The sequence below is a fragment of the Lampetra fluviatilis genome, chromosome 4, assembly GCF_964198595.1.
Source record: "Lampetra fluviatilis chromosome 4, kcLamFluv1.1, whole genome shotgun sequence".
NCBI lineage: Eukaryota > Metazoa > Chordata > Hyperoartia > Petromyzontiformes > Petromyzontidae > Lampetra > Lampetra fluviatilis.
In genome coordinates this window covers 28,365,519-28,383,783 of record NC_136278.1, presented here as the reverse complement: position 1 = coordinate 28,383,783, position 18,265 = coordinate 28,365,519, and the positions used below count along the sequence as shown (strand labels likewise).

At 49.0% G+C, this 18,265-nt stretch overlaps 1 protein-coding gene across 1 annotated transcript in view; it reads right to left on the bottom strand.

Annotated features, from left to right (window-relative positions):
* Window positions 1-17,080, bottom strand: part of LOC144931719 (serine/threonine-protein kinase 3-like) — a 136,644-nt gene extending 119,564 nt beyond the window's left edge. The window contains exon 1 of the mRNA XM_078855933.1: window positions 16,741-17,080. Coding sequence (XP_078712059.1) covers window positions 16,741-16,763 — 23 coding nt within the window. The 5' untranslated portion in view covers window positions 16,764-17,080. The remainder of the gene's footprint in view (window positions 1-16,740) is intronic.
* Window positions 17,081-18,265: the final 1,185 nt, after the last annotated feature.

The following is an 18,265-nucleotide window of genomic DNA, read 5'->3' as shown; positions in this document are numbered from 1 at the left end:
GTGTAGAGATCTTATTTCTAAACTTATTTCTAAACACATTTTTACCCCCTTTGGTGAGATGGGGCCCATGACCATCTGCCGTTGTGGTGAGGGTATTGAACTCAGGTCGCCGGGTTCATAGCGCAGTGTGCTAACCACACTTTCTTCTGCTAGAAATACACACTCCTGGCCGCCTTCGTCTCCCTAGTGGCGATGTTTACTCACCGCACCAGCTACTCATTCGAGGTTGAGTAGACATAGGGGAGGCCACGAACCGTTTCAGATGATCGTCACTGGTGTTGGCCGGGAGCCGGATTCGAACTCAGGCAACGGAGTTCATAGTGAAGTGTGCTAACCCCACTTTCTTCTGCTATAAATACACGCGCACATGCTCGCACATGCGTTTCTAAAATTTCACATAATACTGAGCTTTATGAACTTTTTTCTCTTTCATTCTTTCCATAGTACACTTTAATGGTGCCGTCGAAAAATACCTCAAATTGCACATCAAATCGGGTTTACCTGATGTTTCTTATTTTTTTCGTAACAAAAGGGAATGTGTGCAGACCACGAGCGGCATATATTACACACACACACACACGCGCGCGCACGCCGAGGCTGAACGAGCCCAATAATGTCACAATCGCCTCTGCTCCGCGAAGATAATTTGATGCGAAATTTTTCTGCGCGCGTGTTTATTCAGCTGGGCCACCACCGCCGCCGCCGCCGCCGCCGCTGCTGCTGCATTGTGGGATCACGGCGTGTGCCGGGCCTCTCTGACCGGCGGGCTTTTTTGTATCGTATTGCCCAGATGTTGCCTTTAGTTGTTGCCGACTTGGGTCGAGGGTGGGGGGGGGGGCTCCGTGGGCCCCCCAGCTGTTAGCGGTCGCAGCGCGGCCCCATCCCCGGACGTAAGTTTAATTCCCCGTAATTCCGTTACGTTTTTAGGGACCACCGTTTCGTGTAGCTTTTTGTTTCTAGATTTGAAGCTTTCGTGACTGCAAGGATTCATATTCTTAGGTTTTTTCGGTAAAGTCACGTACGTAAAAAATTTAAATTAATAAAAGTAAAATAAAAAAAAATAAAAAATCACGACGTTTCGGAAGCAACACAAAAACCTAAGAATAAGCTTTTTGTTTGTTTGTTAAACAACCATATTCTTCTTCCTAATTGTAAGACCGTGCGCAAATGGGGGGGGGGGGGGGGGGTAGTTGCTGCGGTGAGCGCTACGCTGCGCTACGAACCCGGCCACCCGAGTTCGATTCCCGCTCACGGCCAACACCGGTGACGATTATATGAACCGATCCTGGGCCTCCCCGAGGTCGACTCAGCCTCAAAATGAGTACCTCGTGTGGGTGTGTAAATATCCGCACTAGGGAGACAAAGGTGGCCGAGCGTGGTGCTGGCCACCCACCCCCTCTTGCTAACAGCACTTGCCCCAACAATCTGTTAAGGCTATAGGCGTATCGTTGTCTTTGTACACGTAGCATGGCACAAGTGCCGTGGTGATAAAAAAAATAGTTTTTATTTTAATGCCAATCTGATTACACATGGCTGGTGGAACCTTACAAGGTAAACTTGTTTTTATTTTACCAGGTAAGTCTCACTTAGCTACACAGCTCTTTTTCAGAAGCTACCTGACCACAAATGATAGCTCAACGAAATGGCTTATTCGTCTTGGTTCTTTCGGTAAAGTCACGTAGAAGGGAAGTAATAAAATAATAAAAATAAAACATAATAAAATAAAATAATTCTCACAACGTTTCGGCTACAACGCAAGCAGCCATCTTCACGTTTCGGCTACAACGCAAGCAGCCGTCTTCAGGTGAAGACGGCTGCTTGCGTTGTAGCCGAAACGTCGTGAGAATTATTTTATTTTATTATGTTTTATTTTTATTATTGTATTACTTCCCTTCTACGTGACTTTACCGAAAGAACCAAGAAGATGAATCCCTGCAGTCACGAAAGCTTTAAATCGAGAAATGGCTTATTACTTGGAAATTTATAGCAGCCATATACTCTAAATGCACGTTGATTCTACACGTGGAGGGAAAAACCGGAGGACCCGGAGAAAAATCCACGCGACCACGGGAAAGAAATACATGGAAACTCGAAATATACGCAGGCGTCAGGGTCGGGATCGAACCCACGACCTCCTGTAGACCAGGCGAGGTAGTTAACATCTCCCAGCCACCGTGGCGATCAAGGTAACATGGATAAATTGTTTTAATCGATTACAATTGGTCAAAACAAGCCCCACGATCAATACGGCGTGGAGAAGCCTTCATCAAACATTGGATTGACAATGGGTGGTGATTTATTATTCTTGTCATTGAATTAAACCGGCTTGCTACATTATAAACGTGGTGTAGATTATCGCTGGGGGTGCGATCCTGCGCTTCGTGTCAGGAACCCAGTGGCCTGACTTTGACGCTCGGTCCCAACGAGCAGCGGTGGCCAGTGACGTCTGCACCAGCCTTGAGACAAATCCCATTCACCAATCTGCGTTGACCAGAGTGGCGAAGTATGGCCAAAAATACCTCCGCGAAAGACAGCGTGGTCAAGCTGTCATCCTGTCACGAAGTTCTGAACATTTCTAGAATAATAATAAAAGTCTCTTTTTAAATAATGAATTCATACGCGTTTATTACCACGTTTAAAGTTTTACATTACACTTGCTATAAAAAATAAGTACTTTAAATTATACTTGTAAGATCGTTCAACACTTTCCATAATGATAAACTATAGCAATATGCGTTACCAACGTCCGTTTCGAAAATGCACAATACGCACACGGCGCGCCCGATAAAATATCACCCCTTTTGCAAACTCGCATCGCAGCCTTTGATTTAATGAATCGTCCGTTCCATTACGCGTAATTGTCCGACCTGACTTACTGCTGCCTCCCGCCCCGCAATACATTTGCCCCGTCCAGGTCACCCACGTGCAGCTCAGCGCGGGTGTCGGGTTCAGTGGCAGATTCACGAGTTCGAGCGGCAGGCAGTCGCCCGTCTGGCTCACAGCCGGCTCAGTTTGCGGGACCGTTCCACTCACAGAGACGCGCACGGCGGGCCAGGCAAAGACAAAGGTCGCCCGTGTAGCCCTTAACTGAAGAAGCTGGAACTATTCTAGATCAGGGGTCGGAAAACCTGCGGCTCTTTCAGACACTGCCTGGTGACGTTATTCGCCGCGAGCTTGTTCTTGAAATCTTGAGTTTTTTTTGTATTTTTATATATATACCGAATTCGAAACAATTTACCCTTCTTGAACCTACCAGTAATACTAATAATTCAGTAATAATAATAATAATTCAGTAATAATAATTCAGTAATAATAATTGAGTAATACAATAATTCAGTAATAATAATAATTCAGTAATACAATATTTCAGTAATACAATGATTCAGTAATACAATAATTCCCAGAGAAACGGCGCGTCGCCTACGCCGACTGGAAGCGGGCAACTTCGCCAGCGCTCGCAAGACACTCGCGATGACTTTCTCCGGGCCACGCACTGCCAAGAGGCGTAAACATTTGGTCCATTAGCCCCGCGCGTGTTTGTTTGTCCGTGAAGATAGCTCCGTCAGAAGTGACTGTGGATATTAAGTCGACTTCAGAAACGGTGAGGTCACCAGCAACCACGATGGTGGCTGCTGGGTGGGTGGACAGGGGCGGGGGGAGATGCAGTTCTACAAATCCCAAGAATCTTGAGAAACACAACAGCTCTTACCAAACGGCACCTGTGGACGCTCCCCCCTTTTAAATATATAGACTTTTGACTTTTAAACAACTTGTATTGCCGCCGGCAGCAAAAGCACTGGAGGCGATTCCGATATGAAATACACAGTCACCAGCAAACCAAATAAACGCTATAAATCCATGCGCTGTGGCGCTAAATGCACCGCGCACAACACGAAAGAAAAGTCACGTGGTGATGATGGTGGTGGTCATCGCGCAGAGAGACTAGCGGCCGCACCAAATCTCAGAACGAGAGTAAAAATTCAAACTCTTGAGACGAGGCCAAACTGCCGCGAGGAAAAACTTGGCAACGCAAATGAGAAAAATCTGCTTCTTTACGTTAACCAGATGACGAAGGCGATGACGATGATGAGCAGTTACAGTAATAATATTAATGAAACACGGCGCAGCAGTGGTTTTGAAGTTGATGGAAACGGGCTGTTCCCCTTGCGCTACAGAGCGCCGCAATCAGCACTATTTGTATTGGAAGTTTGTGTTTGTTTTCGAGCAGGCGCTCATTGATGGAGTGACTTTCCGAAAAGAAAACATTCCAGGTGTCTTTATGATGCCCTCTCGCTCTCAACCCACAAAGCAGCCCCATGCATTTTACTTTGCATGAATTAAGTCACTTTATATGTGTTTTCCTGGGCCAAATACCGTGTATGTTTTCGATGAAACTCCACAATAGAGGTTTTTGGGTTGGATTGCGTGAATATCAGTGTCGTCAAACCCACCATCACCCGACACAGCCAATTAGTAAAGTTACTCACGTAAACAAAATATGCCAATTCGTTACTAGTTCAGCACACCGGTGTGTTGGAAAGTAAACCCACAACATTTACAATTCGAGTACAATGCTTCGCCGGTAATTACCTTACTAATTGGCTGTGTTGGTCGCGACAGCCTACGTGTTAAACTTTCTAAACATTATCGACGTAGTTAAGGTTTCATAATGAATCATGAACGCTGCAATAATGATACGGTTTTTTTTTATTTGCAGCCCTTTGCCAATCTACTCCTGGACGAAACCCACCACCAATTCTGTGTCAGACGTAGGATGGGTGGGGTGGGGTGGGTGGTGGGGTGGGAATTGAGTTGGTGAGTTATGGGTGGGCAGGATGAGTTTACATATCGCCTGTCACTGACATTAGCCATGGCCAGACGTGAGCCAATGGTCCACTTCTCTCGGACCGTACGGGAATATGCACGTATATTCCCGCACCTCCGATTGGCGTGGTTGGCTACATACGATGCGAAAGAAGTTCAACATGCCCACATGCTTAATTATCTGAATACAAGCGCATTGTTAGGTGTTGCACAAAGCGTAGATGGTACGCACAATGCATACGAAAATGCGTGCGTGTATAAGCTACACTCGTGTCTGTGTGTGTGAACATATGGCGTGCGTATTCACCACTGAATATACATTTCTAATGTGTGGTTCGTTAGTGTACAATACGCTGAGTCTACGAGGCTATACATTCCAACAGCACAACAAGGGGAAAATTCTCGAGAGAGAAAATAAACTATCGACGTTTTGCGAGTGACATATTAAACACAAGCATGCGTGTAATTGGGCATGACGTGCAAAAAAAAAAAACATTTTTTTGCGACATTAACGCAACATTGAGCCTTTTCTTTTTTTAAGGAAACCTTTTCGTCAAATGTTTACAAACACCAAACTGATTTGAAAGTGTGGAAAAATGTAAGTTTTTTTGGCACGAGTGTAAACCAAACAACGGCCCCGCCACAGAGGGAACCTTTTCATGCGAGCGGCACTAGCATCGACATCTCGACGCGGTAGTCTAACCCTGGTCACGTGATCCAATTTTTTTTTTATATTCGCAGCTCGTTACGGAGGGCCACCGTCACTCGCCCGTGGCGTGAAATTTCAGTTTCTTGGTCGAGGGTTGCTGGATGAGGAGGAAGAAAGTCCAAGCCGTTGCGAGTGGCTGGAGGGGGCGGCGGGCGGAGGGAGTTTAGTGGTCGTGGTGACAACCCATTGGGGCACCCCAATAACCAACGGTGCTCACCAGAGATGCCGGGAATTACTGGCGGTCAGTCACCTCCTTTGTAACACGTGGTAGTAGTAGTTAGGCATTCGCGACCGATATTATCCATAAAAGGTTTTTTTTTTGGGTTAAATCGCGTAAATATGAATGCGTCATTAAACCCGCCGCCAGCCAACTAGTAAGGGTTGTCGCGTAAACAGAACGTGGCCAATTCGTGACTAGCACAGCACCACCGGTGTGTTGGAGAGACAAGCCACAACATTAACGATTCGAGTGCGACGTTTCGCCCGTAATTACAATCGTGCTCGAATTGTTAATGTCGCGTGTTGACTCTCCAACACACCGGTGTGCTGGACTACTAACTAATTGGCACGTTTTGTTTAACGGACAAACCTCGCTAATTGGCTGTGTCGGGTGCTGGCGGGTTTTACGACGCATTTGTATTTACGCGAATGAACCCCCCAAAAAAAACCTCTATTAGGGAGTCGCCTCCCCTTGTCACTCTGCTCTGGCTACTCCCGTGGCTTGCTGTTCCTGTGAGTTTCAAACGTTGATTCCTCCATGCACGCCGAGGACTTGGTCTACCAGACCGACTGGACTCCGACACCGAGGTCAATCACCACGCTGCAGGTCACAAGACCTCGTCGAGGAGGCCGCTCTCCTATCTTACAGATACGTGCTAATTTCTCACATTAACATCGCTAGCCCCGGCCACTTCTTTATGACCCTTGGGCTACACCCATTTCAAACCTTTCAACACAGTACTGCCTCAGGAGCAGACCATGCTTTGACACCTGATGAGGGACGCTTGTGTTGCGCCCGAAACGTCGTGATTTATTTTATTCTATATCTACGTGACTTTACCAAAAGAACCAAAGGTTATGGATTCCTGCAGTCACGAAAACTTCAAATCAAGATCAAGACCTCTGCTGCATCGCTCGTGCTGGTCGACTTTGGAATCCCCTCCCATCGTCGCCTCTTTCACCCAAGTTCGCATGACAAGCCTTTGCTCGATTCAAGAAAACGGATTAACTCCTGTCTATTACAACTTTGATAGTGATGTTCGTTGCTGGACGGTGAGCATTTTGGGCCTGCATTTGCCAGTCGTGATAAACAAAACTCCACCCAGGTAAAATGTTGCAGTGTTATTAGAATTATGAGCTTCCCATGTTCATTATGGTCCGAATTTGATCAGATTTTTGGAGAACCTCTATCTCTCATTCACGAATCCAGGAAACGTCTTGAGCTACTTTGGGCCGTAAATATGTACTTAATTAGCTTACGCCTCGTACCTCCACTGGAGTTAAGCGAACGGAGCAACCGACTGGGTTGGCGGTAGCCTCACATCTCCCTTGTTCCGGTTCGCACTACGTAGCACAGCACTGGTTGCTGGCAGAGAAGGGGATCTGCAGTTGCAGCAGCCCTGGCTGTCAGCAGGTCACGTGATAAACCAGAGAGAGGGTTGTAGGGGAAAGATTACAGAGGGGTCACGTGGGGGAAGCCCGGGAACCCGCTAGTAGGTTCTAGAAAAAGGGGCGTGGCCGGGGCGGAGCGAGGCCACGCTGGGAGGATAAAAGGGGACCCCGAGCGGGAGCTCGGGGCTGTCGCCTGGAGCGGGATCCCCTCGTCGTGCTGCTGGAGTCTCCGTCTGCGTCTTCTCGGCGTCGTCAGTCAGGCAGCCTGCCAGCTGTGCTGACTGGGAGCTGTGGTTGCTTTGTGTGGACTGTGAAGGCTGTTAATAAGTAGAGTGCCTCCTACTCCTAGTGTCTCTGAGTCAGTCACTACACATGTATTGATTTAGGTGTGGAGATAGAATGGAGTACTGCTCATATTTTAATCTTAAGTGTTCCCCATAAGCGCATCATGCATGGGGGTCAGCAACCCCCGTCTCTGGAGCAGCACGCGGCTCTCTCTATGGAACTGCTTCGTGACGTTTTTTGATTAAGGGACCACCATCGCGTATTAACGTTGCATTGCGGCCCTTACAAGAGTGAGGTTTTTTTGCCAAATTCCAAAAAAATGGCTCTTCTCGTTCTGTTGGTTGCCGACCCCTGACCATGGGAGTGCAATTCACCATGGAAGTCCAGTTTACCATGGAAATCCAATTCACCATGGGAGTCCAGTTCACCATGGGAGTCTAGTTCACAATGGAAATCCAATTTATCATGGAAGTCCAGTTTACCATGGAAGTCCCGTTTATCATGGGAGTCCAGTTCACCATGGGAGTCCAGTTCACCGTGGGAGTCCAGTTTACCATGGAAGTCCAGTTTACCATGGAAATCCAGTTTACCATGGATGTCCTTTGTCAGCAACCTGTGGCTCATTCAGGACTGTTTTGTGACCTTATATATGAAGGACCTCCGTTCTCTGCATTCACGTTACATTGCGGCCCCTTGAAATGTTGAGCGGTTGTTGTTTTTTACAAAAAAAATGGGCAGAGCCATAATAACAATGCAATCTATAACGTGCGCAAATTTGTGGACGTAACGGCCGCAACTCAGAGGCGCGGAGCCAAGCTCAGAGTCGCTCGAAAGCACGTGGTTATAGAGGTGAGTTTTTAAGTGTCTCTTGAAGGAGGCGATTGCGGTGATGCTGCGAATGTGCAGAGGGGATAGACGGCGTTCCAGAATGTTGGGGGCAGCCACCGAGGAGCGGCGCTTAGCCGTGACCGTCCTGGATCATGGTATCGAGAGGGGGTCGTGAGTCGCACTGCGCAGGCATCTGCCGTGTGCTGCGCTGCTAGTCGTCAATAGTGAAGAGAGAGTACGGGGGGCAGGCAGATGTGAAGGCACGATAGCAGAGGCAGGCGATCTTGTATGTGACCCTACTGGCGATGGGTAGCCAGTTGAGGGCACGGAGAGAGGCGAGTGAGTCGAGCCGGGGATGAGTGCGGCCAATGACGACGCGTGCCAGGTTGTTTTGAAGTCTTTGAAGATTTTGAGGTTTCCAGAGGAGGACCAGACTAGGACGAAGACCCAACTATGCCACATGCCAATATGTTGGCAGTGTCAGTGGAGATGAGAGGGCGTAGGTGTCTGAGAGCCTTTAGGTGAAAGTTACAGGAATTTATGATTAGATTGGTTTGGCGGTCGAAGGATGAAGTTGAATCAAGGATGACACCGAGATAGCTGAAGTGATCGGTGAACCTGATGCTGTGACCAAAGTTGTGTATGTGTGTTGAGAGCGCGGATGAGTTGAGACGTTGCCTGGTACCTAACACGATGGCCACTGACTTTGAAGGATTGAGGGCAAGGTTGTGTGTGGAGAGTCACTGTTGCAGGGCAGTGGCGCATTCCGAGAGCCTCTCAAATCCAGTCGCATTGGGGGAATTGATGGCGGTGAAAGGAATAGTGTCATCCGCATATGAGTGGTCTTTGACACCGAAGCTTGCGATGAGGCGGCCGACGGAGAATCCCACGTGGTGTGTAGCACGACTAAGGGGGGGTGGGGAGGGTGGGGAAAGTGTGTGGTGGGATGGGACACGTGGAGCGCAAGGCAAGCCTTTGGACTCGGTGCCATGAAAGCGCGGCGGCTGTGTGTTTGTTGCTTTGTACCATGGAAACGATGGCCACAGTACGGTCATTTCCTGCGCATTCGAGATAGCGCACACATAGAGACGCACGCGCGCACACACGCACACGCTTGTGTGTCTGTGTATGTTGCGCTTTACTGCGCTTTCTCTTGCTGCTGCTGATGATGATGATAATGCGTCAGCGCGCAATGGGCTGGAAGGAGAAAGCACGCCAGAGGAGGCCGGGTTGCTGATGTCGGGCGTGGTGCAGGCCACCCCACCCGCTCGTGTGCCGTGCCGGCCTTCATAGGTGCTCGCTAACAGCACTTGCCCCCAGCAGTCTGTTACAGTTATTATAATAAAGGTTCTTTGGGTTAAATCGCGTTATTATCAATGTGTCGCAACCCTCCGCGACCCGACACGGCCAATCAGTAAAAAAATGTGTCACGCTAATAAAACGGCAATTAGTTACTTCTTCAGCCCACCGGTGTGTTTGAAGAGTGCATCCACGACATTTAGAATTGAGTAGTACGACGTTTCGCTGGTAATTACATCCAGCATCTTCGGGCGATTATAATAACGCGATCTAACCCAAATACCTGAATTATGCATAATACTGGTCGCGAAAGCCTACGCGTTAGTCTGTTACAGGCTACACGGGGGATCTTTGTCTTTGTAGCCCTTAGTGGGGAGCGGCATGTGTCGTCGCGGTTATCGCTGCGCTAACCAGTGACGAATATCTGAAGCGGTCCTGGGCCTCCCCTAGGTGGGCTCAGCCTCAAATGGGTACCCGGTGCAGGCCACCCACTACCCCGCCCCCCGGCGTGTGCCATCCCAGCCTGCATCGGTGCTACTCGCTCACAGCACTTTCCCCAGAAGTCTCTCAAGGCTACACGGGGATCTTTGTTGCCCTTAGCGAATGTCGGAAAACACGCGTCCTCTGTTGCGGTCGACGCCTCTCCCCCCTCCCTCCAGCCGTTACCTCTTCACCTCCCCCCCCCCTGCTCCCCCATCCTGTGAAGATATCTCCACAGCGCAGGGTGCAAAGGTCATCGGGGTTTGTGATAATGCCGTGCCCTGGGGTGCGGTGACTTCATCACAACACTGCGCGTCCTCCGATGGGACGCTAACTCTCACCCTGCCACCTCGCCCACGTGCTGGCTTTTCGTCTCGAAGGCACAAATGAAACCCACGTTGCCACTTATGCATTCGGTCTCCGGTTCATTTCTTGACGAAGCTCGATGTTGAATGAACACGTAGGTAGACTGTCGCGACCAATATTATCAACGATAAAGGTTTTTTTTTTATTTTGGGTGAGATCGCGTAGATATAAATGTGTCATTAAACTCGGCACCACCCGACATCCGACTCAAATTGTAAATGTCGTGGGTTTATTCTTCAACACGACGGTCTGCCGAGGTAGAAACGAATTGGCAACTTTCGTTGACGTGACAAACCTGACTAAATTAACGACAGATATATCCGCGATTTAACCCAACAGAAATTGTTTTTATCGATATTGTGTTTTTTTATGACGTTTCTGATTTAGGGGTATTGCGAATCACCCCTCGTGTGTTGCTGCTGTGCCCAGCACCACAGATCTCCCGTAATATCCCGCACCTTGGCTGCGTGCGGTAACAAAGAGTTCAACATACGTACATCTATAGCCAGGCAACCGGCTAAACTCAAACTCTTTGTCAATCTTAGTTTTACACGTAGGCTTTCGCGACCAATATCATCCATAATAGAGCTTTTTGGGTTAGATCGCGTAAATATATAAATGTGTCGTTAAAACCCGCCACCACCCGACACAGCCAGTAAGGTTTGTCACGTAAACAGAACGTAGCCAATTCGTCACTAGTATAGCAATAGTGTGTAGTGTAGTGTATAGTGTAGTGTATTGTAGTGTAGTGTGTAGTGTAGTGTATAGTGTAGTGTATAGTGTAGTGTATAGTAGTGTATAGTGCATTGTATAGTGTAGTATACTAGTACAGCACTAACCGGTGTGTTGGAGAGCCAAGCCACAACATTTACAATCCGAGTACGACGTTTCGCCAGTAATTACAACCAGCTTCATCAGGCGACAGCCGGATTTGTGCAGAAGTCCACCTGTTTCGTTCCTTACATAGAGGCGTGGATGTGGTGACCACGCTTCTGCGTTCTTCTTGCGCGGAGTGGGAGGGGGAGGGGATTAAGCCAGTGGTTCTCAACCTGTTTGGGCGACTGTGACCCCCTCGTTGAATGTTCTTTCAACCGAGTATCCCTCTACCCCTGCCCACTTGCCTGACCCAACATGATTTTAGAAAAAAAATGAATAGTGAACATCAATATTTTAACAATATCACGACGTTTCGATCGCAACACAAGCAATCGTCATCAGGTGAAACAAGAGGATGACGATATTGTTTTTTTTCTATCTATGTGGCTTTACCGAAAGACCCAAAGAACAGCATTTAGATCGCTTGTCGAGTATATTGTGGTGGTCGCGTGGATTTTTCGTTGCGTCCTCCGGTTTTGCCCTCCGCATTTCGAAAACATGCGTTTCGGTTTTGTTGAGTGCTGCTATAAATTCCCACGTATGAAGGCAACGGAAGCCACTTGAGCCGCCATGTAGCCACCATATGTGGCCAGCTAATAGCTCAGGCGGGCTTTTTCCCGATAAAAAGAAAATAAATTTCGATTTAAAGCTTTTGTGACAGCAGGGATCCATCTTCTTGGTTATTTCGGTAAAGTCACGTAGAAGGGAAGTAATAAAATAATAAAAATAAAACATAATAAAATTATTTTCACGACGTTTCGGCCACAACGCAAGCAGCATTCTTCACCTGAGGACGGCCGCTTGCGTTGTGGCCGATACGTCGTGAGAATTATTTTATTATGTTTTATTTTTATTATTTTATTACTTCCCTTCTACGTGACTTGACCGAAAGAACCAAGAAGAAAAATAAAATAGTTAACTTTTATTCGGTTGCTGGTCAGATGTTGCTCAGGAGTCGCCTAAACAATGGGCGTAGACGTTTAACAAAATATAAATGTCCTATCCCTCTTCTCACTCAACAGCACGCATTTGGCAAGAAAGAAAATGTTTTCCGAATGTTTTGTTTTTGGTCCGTGATTTTACATTTATTGGGCCAACTGCATTTTTTTCTGTTTGAAGAGGGCGCATTGCGGGTTCGTGGTTAGACGTGGTGCAATCCGATGCAAATAACTTCTTTTTTTTAAAGAAACAATTAAAAAATAAACCCCAACAATATTCAACGTCATTCTTTTTTCTCCATCCCCTTCCCCCTTTTCGTTTTTTACAACCCTAAATGAAACACTACAGCCCCGAAGCAAAGCATGCGGTCATCTCCTGAGACTATGAAACATTCTTTGAAACTCCCCTCCCACCCACCCCTATGTTTTATAGTTAGCACTTGGGTGCAACAACACCTGACTTGCACTTTCCGGAAAGTCTCCCCCACCACCACCACCCCCCCCCCCAGAGGCAGCTTGTTTAAGTCCAACAAACAGCGTGCCAGATACGCATGCTGTACATAGCCGTAAACTCGCAAGTGAAATGTAATGCAAACAAAAAAGTTGGAGGTCATTTTACCAAATCGGAGGGCCTATTTTGAAGGGTGCGTTCAAGGGTTTGTGTATGGTGCGTGTGCATGGTGCATTTATGGTGCGTTGTATGGTGCATGTGTATGGTGTGCGTTTGTAGGGTGCATATATGATGCATGTGTATGATGCATTTATGGTGCGTTGTATGGTGCATGTGTATGGTGTGTGTCTGTCTGGTGCGTGTGTATGGCGTGTGTTTGTATGGTGCATGTGTATGGTGTGTGAAGGTCTGTCGGAAAGACAGCGTCTGAATGACGCTGTCTTTCCAACAGACCTGTTTTTCACCTGAGGACGGCTGCTTGCGTTGTGGCCGAAACGTCGTGAGAATTGTATTTTAATATGTTTAATTTTTATTATTTTATTATTTCCCTTCTACGTGACTTTACCGAAAGAACCAAGAAGATTGCACGCGGGTGTTCAGTTAGGGTAATGTTAATGTACCCAAACAAAGTTCTTGCCGGCAGTTTTTGTTTTCATCGAGCAAGAAATCGTTGCATGAGATCCATCATTTCGCTATGCGATTTAAACTGGTACGAAGGGGTAGCGGGGCTTCGGACAGGACAGTGGTCAAGAGTGGTGATGGAGTGGCAGCCGAGGAATGGAACGCGTCCGAGAGGCATTCCACCAAGGAGATGGAGCACTTGCCCCTACCGTCTGTTAAGGCTACACGGGGGATCTTTGTATATATATATGACGGACAAAGGCCTGATTTTCAGCACGGTGCTCTCGTGTCGAGCGACATTAAACACATTCAATAGCTTCCCGTGACTGACGAGAAACGCATCGGGCATTGCAGCGGCAGCGAGTGCCCAGTGGAAACAAAATAAGCGTGCCACACACGCACGCTTGGTTATCGACATATCACTTGGGTTCCAGTTAATGGTTGGAAGTGCTCCTCACTGAGTACTGGCCACTGACGATGTCACTCAAAGTGGCCTATCTTAAGTGTCCACCCATTGTGTAGCTCACCGTAAAATCGCTGGCTTATGACAGACCCTCCTTATGGGCAGGTGTGGTTATGGGCACTTCAGACGGCGCCATGGTGGCGTGACGTTGGGGCTGGGTGGTTTACAGGAGATCGTGGGTTCGATCCCGACCCTGACGCCTGCTGCACGTTTGGAGTTTGCGTGTCTCTGTCACCGTGGTCGCATGGATTTTTCTCCGGGTCCTCCGGTCTTTTTTTCCTCCACATTTAGAAACAACATCGCGCGTTTAGGGTATTTGGCTGCTGTACATTTGCACGCGATACAAAACAAATCACAGTGATTTGTTTTATTTTATTTTATTTCTACCTACGTGACTTTACCGAAAGAACCAAAGAGTATGGATCCCTGCAGTCACGAAAGCTTCAAATCTAGATTAGTTCGTTAGATCTAACACTGCCTGTAAGCGATGTGAAACAACAACACAACGTGAGAACGATACGTGCAGGCTTGAAACAAATGCACGCAGGAGTGCGCTGCTCACAGACAGCAGGAAGGCCCAGCTACCGTCATGCCTCGCACAATGAAGTGATCGCCACTGTGGCACGGACAATGCTCTCAGCCTTGTCTAGACCACCATCTCAAGAGCTGAACGCATGCCGGTGTCGTCATTATTATGATTTATTATTATTTTTCAGGTCACCATCTCTAGGGCGGTGGCACACGGCCCAGTGGTAGCAGCAGCTTCTTGCAGAAGTTCACGGTTAGAAATGCAGCGGCCGCCCCGGTTAATCCCCACGAGAGCACTGCGTGGCGTCTGTGTTTGTGTAAAAAAAACACATAAACCCGATGTCATTCACAAGAGCAGGCCGGTGTGTTGCTGGCCTCAGGGTCCACATTTGCCAACATTCGAAAATTTACACCGCAAAATTGCTCAATTAGCATCACATGCAGCAGCAGCAGTAATCACCGTACCACCTACTGGCAGACCAATGACCCGGGTCACTCTCGCAAATGAGACTATCCTGGTTTCTTGAGCTCTTACTCTGGTTACACAAATGTAACAAACAAAAAAACTTGAACTGAACGAGTTAAAAAAAATATACAAATAAATGAGGCCACCCCAAGCAGGATGGGGTGAAACAACCGCGCACCGGTTTTGCCCTCGTTGAGGCTCATCGGTGTGGCACAGCCATCAGTCTCCGCTGTTGCCTCATGCACGCCACTTGTGACGACACACTTGGTGCGTTGCCAACTCTGAGGGCACTTTGCAAAGTTCCACTGAATCATCCAGTGAGGGCGGCTCTTCAGTGCTGAGAGAACGATCAGGAGGGACCGTCCTTGCAACGCGAGCAAGCGTTATGCGTCGTGTGCTAAAGCTGTGTGAGTTCTAAAGGGCTCTGTTATACAAATGCTTTGTTAGAGTGCTCGCTGGTGGTTCCCAGAGGGCTGCTGCTGCTGCGTGTGTGTAGGATTGATAGCTCGCTCTTCCAAATGCGTTTCTTTTTAAAATATTGACATTCTGACAATTTTGAGCATCCATCATCATTATCACCCTCATCGGCATCACAACACTCCATCATCATCACCACCACCAACACGATATTTGGGATAAACAACTCACTCACAGCCAACGTTAGCTAACGTCACGCTGTCTACGAAAGAAGGCAGTGCAGTAACACTGCGCTCCTGTGCGACCACGTGTACTGCTGCGACACGCACTGACCGGCGTGGTGAAGTATGGTCAAACAACTCCGTCAGAGCCGTGGATTGGCAAAGGGGATGTGCAGCGCATTGGTACACACCATTCGGTTGGCAGTGGTGCAACAAGCCCACAATAACAACAACAACAACAACTTCACCACGTCCGTCAACAACACTGTTGCTAATTGGTTTTTTACCCTTCTATCTGGCAACAAAACTGACACCTTTTTTACAAGGAGTCATGTTTGCATAGACCACAATACCTGCAGTCATAATGCAAACAAAAAACATAACTCTGATAATGCACTGTCCTTGAAGTTGATTGGTCCACACAGGAGACAGCTTTCCTTAGAGCATAGTCTCACATGGGTTGGACCAGATGTCTATGCAAACATGACTCCTCGTTAAGAAGGTGTCAGTTTTGTTGCCAGATAAAAGGGTAAAAAAACAAATATCATATTTTTAATGGCAAATGAGGTACCAATGGTGTAAAACACTGTTGCTGTAACAAGGATATAGGTACGCGAATCGACGTTTCGGGTACATGGCACTTATCCATGGCACATATGCACACATCGACCAAAGGCGCGGCTGGAGCACGCGGACAGCCGCCCAAACACTGACGGGGAGAGCGCACGGCACGTGATGAGAATCACCGAGCAGCCGGAACGCGACCTTTGTGTGCGTCTCTCGCAGGGTAACATTGGGCTGGCGGGGAGTGCGGAGAGCTGGGGGAATGATGGAAGAGGGGGGGGGAGGGGGGTGATAGAACGAGGTTGGTGGTGGTGGAGGAGGAGGGCTGTCCATAAGGCCTGACCCACCTAGCGTTATGATAACTCCGACACAAACCGAGGCTGTCTGCTTGCTGCTGCTGCTGCTGCGTTGTAAGTGCGCCGCGCACGTGACCGAGTGACCTTGACGCTCGAACAATAACAGCAGCGGTGGGCAGTAATGTCATATATGTACATTGCCTGTGTGTGTGTGGAGCACGCGTGTGTGTGTGTGTGTCTGCGCGTGTCTTTGTCCTCGAGTACATGGTGCGGCGTGGGATAAATAAACAAAACATCGGCCACTAGGGAGACAAAGGCGGCCGGACGTGGCCGTTGTTGTTCCACCCACCCTCGCGCGCGCCGTGCCTGCCCTGGTAGGTGCTCGCTAACAGCACTTGCCCCTAAAAGTCCGTGCAGGCTATACAGGGTAGTGGGACCTTTGTCCTTGTGTGTGTGTGTGTGCGCGCGCGCGTGCTGCGTGTCCGGGATGTGGGCACCTCGTGCGCTGCGCGCGCTCCATCGCCCGTCGCAGCGAGCCTCGCTTTGACGACGACGGACGGACGCCGGCGAAGACGACGCGATGGGAAACACCGGCGAATCAACACAGCGTGGATGCCTCCTCCTCCTCTCACGCTGTGTCCATGCCGTCGGGGAAGCGGCTAGGCGGGCGACAGGAAAATCTCTCCGTCTCCCCCCTCCCTCTCTCCTCCTCCTCCTCTTCTCCCTCCGCGGACGATGCAACGTAGCGCGCTCGCTGGCTCCTTCACGGCAGAGCGATGCGCGCGGAGATCATCATCATCGGCACCGCCACCATCATCAGCATCGCCAACGCCCCACCACCCCCCCCCGGCTCGATAGATGCTGTCTCTGCCCCCCCCCCACCCCCCACGACACACGAATGGTGCGATAACTCCCTGGGGGCCCGGCGGATGGCAAAAGCGTTCCGGGCTTACGCGTGGCTCCAGCTTCATCCGTCGTGGTTATTTTTGGGTTTCTTGGTTCCCCGGTTACCAGGGGCTGCTCGCTGGTGGTTCTCCCGTTACCGGGGCGACTGCCTCCCTCCGCTGTGCTCCGTACCCCCCCACCACCACCACCCCCCACACTCCTCCTCCCTCCCCCCCCAAGACTTGCAAAGCGCCTCCTACTCTCGTAGCCGCTTCTGTTGTTGCTGCTGCTGCTTCTTGCCACTGAGAGCCGTGGCTTATTCATAGCCACGCCGCTTGTGTGTTTTGTTGTTGTTGTTTGCATGGATGTGCTTCCAACGTGGCCGCCGTGGTTGGTACGGTTGGCAGACAACCGCGCACTTGCATCGCGGAGCGCCGGGCGGTTTCGTTCGATCTCCAGGCGCGGCAGTTCAAGCAGTGGGCAAGTGGTGTATCTTACAACCTCCACTCGGCAAGTCAAACAACACGGGCTACGGTCGACAGTTTGGTGATGGTCGGGTCGACTTCTGGACAACGTGGAAGAGTAGGCCAAATGCTCTTAGGGGCCGTCCATAAATGACGTCACGCACCTGGGGGGGGGGGGGGGGGGTCAGACATTTGTGACGATCTGTGACGAGTGGGCGGGGGGGGTTGAGAAATGTGACGTCACATCAAAATGCTCAACTTTAAATAAATACAGACAACACGTTCTACTTAATTAAATAGACTTTTTAATAAATGTTTTCTCCTACAACATCAGAGTGCAGCGCCACATTAAATACGCACTTCAATGACAATAGTTTAAAGCGATTTGAAACATGTTTATTTGGGAGGGGGAGGGGCAGAGCTTTGTGACGTCATATTTGAGGGGGGGGGGGGTCTGACTTTTCGTGACGCCGTGTGACGAGGGGGGGTGTGGGTAAAAAATCGTCCAAAATCGCGTGACGTCATTTATGGACGGCCCCTTAGAGTCCAGATACAGATGTATCTCTCTCTGTAGTTGGAGCCGCTTCCGCCAGGATTTGGCGTGTAGCAAGTAAATTGCATGGCTACGTACGGTGCGAAAGAAGTTAAACGTACAGGTGCGTGCATTGAGGCC